Source organism: Chrysemys picta, chromosome 6 (assembly GCF_011386835.1).
Source record: "Chrysemys picta bellii isolate R12L10 chromosome 6, ASM1138683v2, whole genome shotgun sequence".
NCBI lineage: Eukaryota > Metazoa > Chordata > Testudines > Emydidae > Chrysemys > Chrysemys picta.
In genome coordinates this window covers 29,773,234-29,783,509 of record NC_088796.1, presented here as the reverse complement: position 1 = coordinate 29,783,509, position 10,276 = coordinate 29,773,234, and the positions used below count along the sequence as shown (strand labels likewise).

The window sequence follows — 10,276 nt, the reverse complement described above, 5'->3', positions numbered from 1 at the left end:
GTTGGCATGATATAGACTATCTCTTTCAGTGTGCTTACAGATGTAACACCTGGGTCATGACTTTACATGTGGATGAGAGTGCTGCACAAGAGCAAGGAAAGTTGTCATACTGGTGTGTTGCTGTATGTGAAATGAGTTTTGTGCTCCCAGTTCAATACCCAAAGAAGCGGTGACAATATCAGAAAAAAAACCACCACAAAGGCAGCATAGTTAGGCATTAAACAGAGAGGCCAAGAGCTGAATGGGCATGGAGACAGCAGTAGTGTCTCTCCTTAAAAGTGGTATCCCTAGACAAAGGCTGAAGAACAGTGATTTGGGGAAGTCTACGGGGTATCCGTTCTACGGGGACTTTAGTGTCCAGAGCTGCCTTTCAGGAACCTTTCATTAGCACTACTCCTACTTGGTGCAAAACAAAACAAAAATACCTACATGAAGTCTGCTAAAGTAACGAAGGGTAACTTAGGCCTACAGAAAAACAACTTACCATGTGCTTCACAGCAGATGCAATCTGGGAGAAAATTAATTTACTTTCCATTTCTGCTAACTTTCCCTCTGTGCTGATTTTAACAAAGAGTTCCCCACCTCCTGCATACTCCATCACGAGGTGCAGTTTCGACAGTGTTTCCACCACTTCGTAAAGTCTGATAATGTTTGGGTGGTGCAGTTTTTCCATGCTGGAAATTTCACGGGACAGTAAACGTTGAGTCTTCTGGTCTAACTTGGTCTTGTCCAAAATTTTAATTGCTACTTTTTCTGGAGAGAAAAATGTATTTGAATGTATTAGGCAAACAAATATTTATAGCAACACTCTTAATTTAAAACAATCCTCATTTAACTGAAAACTTTTAAAAATCTCAATTCTTCTTCAAGTGATTGCTCACATCGGGTCCAATTAGGTGTGTGCACAGTCGTCGGAAAGTTTTCCCTTGGCAGCTCCCTTCAGGTAGGCTGTGGAGCCCCCTGGAGTGGCGCCTTCATGGTGCTGAATATATGCCCCTGCCAACCTGGTCCCTCCTCAGTCCTTCTTACCGCCGGTGACGGTCATTGGAACTACGGTCGCTTGCCTAGCAAGTGCTTCCCTTAGCATACTTTCTGATAGTTGTAGTTTAGTTCTTAGTTAGTAGTAATAGTGTATATAGTGATAGATAAGGTTGGGGAGTGGGGTTTCCCCCCCAATCCCTAACCCTTCCCTCCTTGGGCTCCGGGGCACGCCACGAGCTCAAGGGTTCAAACCCCGCAGAGCCTGCAGCAAACCAATACCAATGAGCAACCCCCACGACTCTTGTCTGAAGTGTCTGGAGGTCGCAGGACGAGCTCTCTCTCCATATCAATATCAAGGAGTTAAAGGCCATACAACTAGCACACAAAACCTTTCAGGCCCAGCTACAAGGCCAGTGTGTGTGGCAGTTATGATGGGGGAACATCAACTAGCAGGGTGAAGCCCGTTCCTCTCCCCTAGGCCGGGAACCCCTCTGGCTGTGGGAGGTCTGCATAGCCCACTCCATTCACCTGGAAGCATCCTATCTACCAGGAGTTCAGAACACACTGACGGACCACCTCAGCAGATCTTTCTGCAATCATGAGTGGTCCATCCAGCCGCATGTCATACACTCCATCTTCCAAAGGTGGGGGTTTCCCCAGGTTGATCTGTTCGCCACCAAGAGCAACAGAAAGTGCCCAATGTTCTGCTCCTTACAGAAACACAGCCCTGGCTCCATCACAGATGCATTCCTGCTACCCTGGGGGGGACGACCGTCTATTGTACACCTTTTCCCCGATCCCTCTCGTGCACAAGGGCCTACTCAAGGGCCCCGGGACGGAGCAGAGATAATTCTGCTGGCACCAGCATGGCCGCGCCAATGTTGGTACACCACGCTCCTGGAGCTGTCAGTAGATGCCCTGATCACGTTGCCACTCCTCCCCAACCTGATCACTCAGGACCATGGTCGTCTTCATCACCCCAACCTCCAGTCCCTCCAACTCACCGCCTGGAAGCTTCCTGGCTGAACCCCATAGAGATTCTGTGCTTGGAACAGGTAAGGGAGGTCTTACTCGGCAGCAGGAAACGCTCCACTAGGGTCACAAAGTGGAAAAGGTTTACTTGCTGGTGTGACCAGCATTGTACATCCCCACTTCAGGCGCCTATATCTCTCACCTTAGCGCAGGGGTTCTCGCAACAAGTGTTTTGGTGGCCAGAGAGTGTGGCCACCAACTCTTGCTGGTGGCCGCCCTAACACTTTTTCCTAAAATACTTGATTAACTTTAGGAAAAACAAATAAATAGCACATATACACATCCACATAATTGTAATTTATTCATGTAGGATTTTTTTGGCAGACTCAATAATAAAAACATTACTGTGAAAAGTGATATTTGTGTTTGTTACTATCAATCACTTTTCACAGGACACTTAGTAGGTATTTGGAAGGCTGTGAGCGGTGATACTTGCATGTTTGTTAAGATCACTTTTCTCAGCAAGGCCCAGGACAATTTAAGCCCTGGGTTGGGGGGGGGGGGGGGGGGAAGAGAGAGAGTGAGAGTGTATGTGTGTGTCAGATGTAGATGCGGTGGACTGGATGGGTGAGGGGTAGGGGGATATGGATATGCGGGGCCAGGACAGAGGAGGGTGGGTGGTAAGGCCTGTAGCTGGAGCCGGGGGTTGGCACCTGGTGCTGGGTAGCCAGGGGTCGGTACCTGCGGCCAGAGCCCGGCGCTGGGGGCAGGAGCTGCACCTCCAGGGCAGAGAGTTGGAGCCCAGGGCCAGTGCCCACTGCCACGCAGCCAGACCCTGGAGCTGGGTGCTGGAGCCTGGGGCCACGTGGCCAGATCCGGGGGTCAGTGCCCAACCGCAATGAGGCTGAAACCAGCACCCACTGCTGCGTGCCCGGGGTCAGGGATCAGTGCACACCCGGGGTCAGGGATCGGTGCCTGCTGCCGCACGCCTGGGGCCCGAGATTGGCACCCAGAGCCGGCGCCTGTTGTCGCATGGCTGGGACTACAAGTCGGCACCTGGGGTCAGCGGCTAGGACTGGGGGTCAGAGCACGCGACTGGGGTTTGGTGCGCAGGGCCAGTGGCTGCTGCTGGGGTCAGAGGTTGGTGCCCAGGGCCAGCAGCAGCTGATGGGATCGGGGGAGGGGCAGTCCCGGGGCCGTCACCGCATGGCCAGAGACAGGGAATGGAACCTGCTGCCACGTGGCCAGGGGTTGGAGCCTGAATTGAAGCCCCATGGCCACAGGCCAGGGCCGGGGGCCAGAGCTAGGGGTCAGCACCTGAAATCCTGCAGCCGGAGCTGGGTGTTGGCACCTGAAGCCTCATGGCTGGAACCCTGGTCTGCGCAGCCAGGCTCCCTAAGTCCCACCGCTGGAGCCCGCCTCCCAATTGCCCCAGGGCTGCCTCCATGCCCCGCCCCAGGTAGAGAACTCACTGTGCTCCTGCAGTGTTGTGCCCCACCTGTCTCCAGGGGCCATGCAGGGCTGTGCATCCAGGAGGAACAGGGAGGAAGAGGGGCAATGCAGATGCTTTGCTTCTCCCCCCCCCCCATCACCACTCAGGAAGCTGTCGTGATCGCAGGGAAACCCCCTGGTGGCTGCATGTGGCCATGGTGGCCTCATTTGAGAAACGCTGTCCTAGAGTACCTTTTGCACCTGAAACAGCAAGGTCTGGCAGCAGCATCCATAAAGGTACACCTCGCTACTATCTTGGCCTTCCACCTGGGAGCATCTGGATGCTCCGTCTTCGCCAACCCCATGGTTGGCCGATTCCTCAAGGGTCTGGAACGGCTACATCCGCACGTTAGACAGCCTTTTCCTGCGCTGGACCTTAACTTGATCCTCTCCAAACTAATGGGGCCTCCGTTTGAACCACTGGCAACTTGCTACCTTCTCTACCTGTCGTGGGAGGTAGACTTCCCGGTCGCCATTACATCAGCAAGGAGGGTGTCTGAGTTGAAAGCCCTCACCTCTGACCCACCTTATACGGTTTTCCACAAGGATAAGGTGTAACTCAGGCCTCACCCAGCCTTTCTTCCTAAGGTTGTGTCACATATTCCTGCCTGTTTTTTATCCTAAGCCTCATGCCAGTAGTCAGGAGCAGAGGCTGCACTCTCTGGATGTTCAGCAGGCGCTAGCCTGCTACATCGAATGCACTAAGCCGTTCAGGAAATCGAACCAATTGTTCGTAGCAGTGGCAGACCGGATGAAAGGTCTCCTGGTCTCTTCTCAAAGAATATCTTCCTGGATCACATCCTGCATCCACACATGCTAAGAGCTGGCCAAGATACTGGCCTCGGCACTTAAGGCACACTCCACAAGGGCACAGGCCTTGTCGTCGGCATTCCTGGCTCAGGTCCTAATACAAGAAATCTGCAGGGCAGCAACTTGGTCCTTGGTGCATACGTTCACCTCTCATTATGCCATGATCCAGCACGCCAGAGATGATGCAGCTTTCGGCAGAGCAGTGCTCCAGTCAGCAACTCCATAACTCCGACCCCACCGCTTAGGTAAGGCTTGGGAGTTACCTAATTGGAATCGACATGAGCACTCACTCGAAGAAGAAAAAACAGTTACTCACCTTCTCGTAACTGTTCTTCGAAATGTGTTGCTCATATCCATTCCAATACCTACCCACCTACCCCTCTATCGGAGTAGCCGGCAAGAAGGAAGTGAGGAGGGCTCAGGTCGGCAGGGGCATATATTCAGCGCCAGGAAGGCGCCACTCCATGGGGCTCCACAGCTGACCCGACGTGAGCGGCTAAGGGAAAACTTTCAGATGACTATGCACGTGGCGTGCACACACCTAATTGTTCTCCTTAGCCACTGAGGACAGGACACAAAGCAATGGACTTAAATTGCAACAAGGGCGATTTTAGGTTAGACATTAGGAAAAACTTCCTAACTGTCAGGGTAGTTAAGCTGTGGAAGCGCCATCAAAGGAGGTTAGGGTGACCAGACAGCAAGTGTGAAAAATCAGGATGGGGGTAGGGCGTAATAGGAGCCTATATAAGAAAAAGACCCAAAAATTGGGACTGTCCCTATAAAATCGGGACATCTGGTCACCGTAAAGGAGGTTTTAAAGAACAAAGTGGACAAACTTGTCAGGGATGATCTAGCTAATACTTGGTCCTATCTCAGTGCGGGGGACTGGACTAGACGACCTGTCGAGGTCCCTTCCAGTCCTACCTTTCTATGATTGTGCTTTCTACAATGCTGAACATAAAGGAAGGTCTGGTCTCTGTCCCAAAGAGCCTGTACGTTGAGACACAGGCAACAGATTCCTCTGGGCCCCAGGAGTGTTCAAACCCCGAGCTCCGCTCTGCCCCAGGCCCCGCTGACTCCTTCTCCCCAATCCCCATCCCCGCTCCACCTCTTCCCCCCCAGTTCCGCCCCCTCCCCTGAGTGCGCCCCGTCTCTGCTCCTCCCTCCCCCCCAGTGCCTCCTGCACACCTCAGAACAGCTGATCGCAGGCAGGCGGGAGGCACTGGGAGGGAGGGGGAGAAGTTGATCAGCAGAGGCACTGGGGGGGAGGGGAGCGTGGCTGCCCATGAATGCTCAGCACCCATTAATTTTTTTCCATGGGTGCTCCAGCCCACGGAGTCAGCACCTATGCATTGAGACTAAAATGTCTTCATTGTGGTTCATCAAAGAGCACATAACCCACTGCTTAATGTAGATCTAAAACAGTCACTCAGAATGAGATTCATCGTAAACAAATCCTGCTTTTTTTATGCTATTCCAGTGACACAAAGCTGCTGCTGCTACACTAAGTTTAACCAGTTATCCATTTATGTATACAACATGTTCACTGTGGTGAAGAAATGGGGTCACAATCTACTGATGATATGTATGTAAGCATGGCTGCTTTGCATCACCAGAGTAGCACCAAGCAGCAGGAGCAGTTCATTGGTATAGTCATACTTAGCAGTAGGTACTTGATCTGGTAGGTGGCTTCTGAGCACACGTACTGGATTGGGCCCCAGAGGTGAGTAAGGTAGACAATCCTGGGCTTTGTGGATCACTCTGGGTTCCAGGTGGAGACAGGCATCCAGTTGCCTAAAGTATGGTAGCAGTATGTATGGTAGCAGTATGTATGGGCAGTTTTGGCCTGCAAAAACTTTGGGGGCCAAGTGAGTTTACAGCAAAAATTTAGCTGCCAAGTGCATTTAAGCACCTACTGTGTTGGTGGCAGCCAAGCAAGAATTTTGTGCAAGGGCCTAAGTACCTTTGTTTTCATCTAGTTGAGTAGCAAAGTTAGTTCTGTCCAGGTTATAACGTTACATTCTCCAGTCCTCAATCCACTAGGTAACCATTGTGGCTTCAAGAGGCTTCAGTGGAAAAAGCAGGAGTTACAGCAATAGCTGGAGCATGGACAGCTACTGCACTGGAAATGGGCAGTGGAAACACCCCAAAGACAAGCTTGTTAAAAGCCTAACTGGTTTGGATGCAAACACTGGCAAAATCAATGCTACTTGCTAGGGATCCATCACATTCCCTTTCTGCTTATCCCTCTTCGTTTTGTCCATTGTCTGTCCATTCACAAGGGTGACTAACCCCTTGGTATTTTGCACCTGCCTCAACAATGTATGTTATCATATGATCAGGTTGGTACAAGAGGCTAGAATCCTAAGGCTAAATTGACAAGGGGGGGTTAGGCACCAAACTGCCACTTTAGGCACCACTGGCATTCACACAACCACTACTCAGCTGCTGCTACTCTCTGTAGGCACCCAAAGTCACCCGGGGCTGAATCCCTAACGGGGCTTAGACTCAGCATTGCAACACCTAACTTTTAGATGCCCTGCTGCCTAATGGACTCCACAGCCCTGAGTTCGTTGCCCAGCTCCCTATACAACGCATAGGGAGGGTTAGGTGCCTACGAATGGGATTGACAAAAGCCAGCATATTGAGCAGGGAGCAAGCTAAGCTAATCGATAAGAAATGCTGTGGAGAGGGATGGGCCTAAGCCCCACCACTGAAAGTGAGAGAGGTATCTCCCTCGATTTGGGATTCACGCTGGAAACCCTCTCCTAAAGTTAACCTAAGCCCGATCAGTCCCTTCTCACAAAAACCAAGAAGGAGGTGGTGCCTCCCTTGAATGCAATAGCCCACTACTCCGAGCACTCACTCAGGACATGGGAGACCCAGGTTCAGACTCCCAGCTGAGGAGTAGCAACTTGAACCCAGCTCTCCTACCTCTAAGGCTACATCTACACTACAGGGGGGAGTCGATTTAAGATACGCAAATTCAGCTACGTGAATAGCGTAGCTGAATTCGACGTATCGCAGCCGACTTACCCCGCTGTGAGGACGGCGGCAAAATCGACCTCTGCGGCTTCCTGTCGACGGCGCTTACTCCCACCTCCGCTGGTGGAGTAAGAGCGTCGATTCGGGGATCGATTGTCATGTCCCAACGGGACGCGATAAATCGATCCCCGAGAGGTCAATTTCTACCCGCCGATTCAGGCGGGTAGTGTAGACCTAGAGTTAAACGCTCAAACAACCAGGGTAGTGGGGCGTGGCTCTCTTATTCTTTCCTACTGCAGCTGTTCCACTTTGTATCAATGCCTAAATAGTGTCATTAGAGCAGGGGCTTGAACTTGGTTTGCCCCCCATTGTTGCTCAGTGGCCTACCACTGAGCTATAGCATCATTTAACTTTCTTGTTGGCCCAATTACTATTTAAGGAATCTTATTCACCACTTATTCCCACAGTCACTCCTCTTCTCAGACCCACCTTTGAATCAGGATCATTGGATCAATGGATCATTCTGGAAATTAAATCTGCTATTTTTGTAAGATAAGGTTACTTTAAGCTTGTCCATGGTATCAGACAGAGTCTAATCTTTGCTGCCGATGTAAACGTCTGAAACAAAGCTTAAAATAGGCATGAAGGAATTGCTTTGCAAAGCAACAAAGAAGCCAGGATGTACTTTAAGTGCAACTTTAGCCCCAGTCAATTAATTTTCTAAGAGTTGATCATCTTACATTTTGAGTTAGGTCAAAAGTTAAAACCTTGAATCTTCATTATAGCTCCAAATCCTGTACCTAGGAACTCAGCACTTTGGATCCTAAAGTAATAGAAGTATCACCATTGTCTACATCTAGGAGCCCCTAGTTACTTCAATGGTAGCACATGAGCAGGCCTTACTCTGTGGGGAGGGGGCATATGTGTGTGTTAATAAAGCAATCTGAAAAAAAAAACCTTTGTCTTGAATATTGCTATTATTGCAACATTCTTTAACTTCAGTTAATCATTGCAATATGTCTGGGTGAAATACCATTCTAACAGATATAAATTTGTCACTGTACATGTTAAGAAACGGCCACATTTTGCATCATTTATGTTTCCTAGTAATTTAAAATGCATAAAACCATCCAGATATCAGAACTGGAATTATATATATTAGTTAATGTGATGCTTCTAAAAGATGCTGCAATTTTAGCCCAACATATGAGGAATTTTTTTTAAATGCACAGAACAAGTATGTGCAACATGAGCCGTGGCAGGACAAGCTTCCAACCTGACCTGTTAAGTTCTTTTTTGCTGACTAATCCAGCTCTGGTACTGGTAGTGGTTCAATGATGTGGACGCCTGCCCAGTCTGAAACAGCCAGAAATCACCAAATCATTTCATGTAACAACACACCAGCTATCCAATGTTAATTTATCGTTAATAACGGCCTTGGCAGGATTCAGATTGGTGATCTAGACGTGAAAGGCTCCTTATCCTATTATTAACTGCCTGGTTCACCCTGTCCCCAGTGAGGAAATATAATTATACATTACAGTCACAAAAATGCAATTTAAAAATCCTAGAATAGAGAATCCTTATTACTTTGGCATTTTACTGGGCAACAATTAAATCAATAGAAATACTGCCATATGCAAAGCTTACAGTATATCCTTTTTCATGACCAATATAAGTGTTCAGATACTATAGTGACTGATATTCTATTACAGCAGTTAAGATTGAAGTGTGCTTCTTATTATAAGCTGATTTTTCAGTCTCTCTCATGACTTTTTAAAAAAAAAGTAACTAATCCGCCTGCACATTGCGTGTGCCACATCTCATTACAGGATACAAATTTACTGAGAACATTGCTTAAAAAAACATCAGAAAAGCCATTTTAAAGCTGAAGTGCCTGATTCCTCTCTCACACTGGTGTAATTCAGACATAAACTGACTTAAGCTGCTGCAGTTACACAGTTGTAAAGTGAAAGGAGACTAAGCCCCACAGCATTTTGAAAATTTTCTCTTAACTTTTGAAAAACATCATTTTTTCTTCTTTTTTGGGGCGGGGGGCCTTCCCGCACCTCCAAACTTGCTTGGCTTATGAACGCCAAATGATCTTTGTTTTGTTGTCCTTGCTGAGCAAAAGAACCTTTTAGCATTTTTTAACAGAGGGTGAAGAGTAACATTATTTCAAATGTTAATAATGAGTGGAATTTCAAGAGGCAGAATATAATTAGAATTTAACCAGGACATCAGGATAACACCAGAACTCTTGCAAAAAGATCATGAGAATTTTTATAAACCATAAATAATTTGGATGTCTGATTTATGTCTTAGTCAAAAGACAACTTGTCCAATAGGCCAGTGCCACCTAACACCATGATGGCACATTGGTTCAGCAAGGTGGAATTACTAACACCCCTTCCTGAAGCATGTAAGTGTTTTTGTGTTGGTCTCTCATCCAAATACTAACCTGACCTGACTCTGCTTAATTTATGAGAACACATGAGCTAATAAGTAGAGTTAGTTGAAAAATGCTCCTCCCCCCTGGAGAATGTTGACTTTTCATCCAAATTTGTAACCCCCTTTAGAGTTGAAAATTAAAGAATGAAAATTGTCAGCCAAAGAGAGCCCAAAAAATTCAGCTTTGTGGTGAAAAAAAAAACCCAAATGGTTCAAGGAAAGCAGATTTCCCACAAAAAATTTTGTTTACTTGAACCCCAATTTTCCATAAATACAAAGCTTCAGTGGAAAATTTTCAGCAAGCCCTATTTGTAGGCCAAAGTGATATCTCTCCAGGATTCAGTAACATACATGCAGTCCCAGACCAACCTCTGACCCTGATGTCCTCCCTGCTCCTTCCTTTCCTAGGTATTCCCTTTATTGCTGTGTGATGGAGCAACATCTTTAATATCAATGACAAGATACTGCTTCTCCTGGAAAGCAAACTCACTGATGAACCAACAAAGCAAGCAACATATTGTGGGTCACATGCAGCAGATACACTGTTCACTGGTACCAGGAGAGCTAAGAAAATAGAACAAAAGCC

General features: G+C 48.0%; 1 protein-coding gene across 1 annotated transcript in view; it reads right to left on the bottom strand.

Annotated features, from left to right (window-relative positions):
• The window catches only part of NIM1K (NIM1 serine/threonine protein kinase), a 79,112-nt gene that overhangs the window by 4,939 nt on the left and 63,897 nt on the right, over positions 1-10,276 (bottom strand). The window contains exon 4 of the mRNA XM_005282202.3: positions 485-753. Within this exon, the coding sequence (XP_005282259.2) occupies positions 485-753 (269 nt within the window). The remainder of the gene's footprint in view (positions 1-484; positions 754-10,276) is intronic.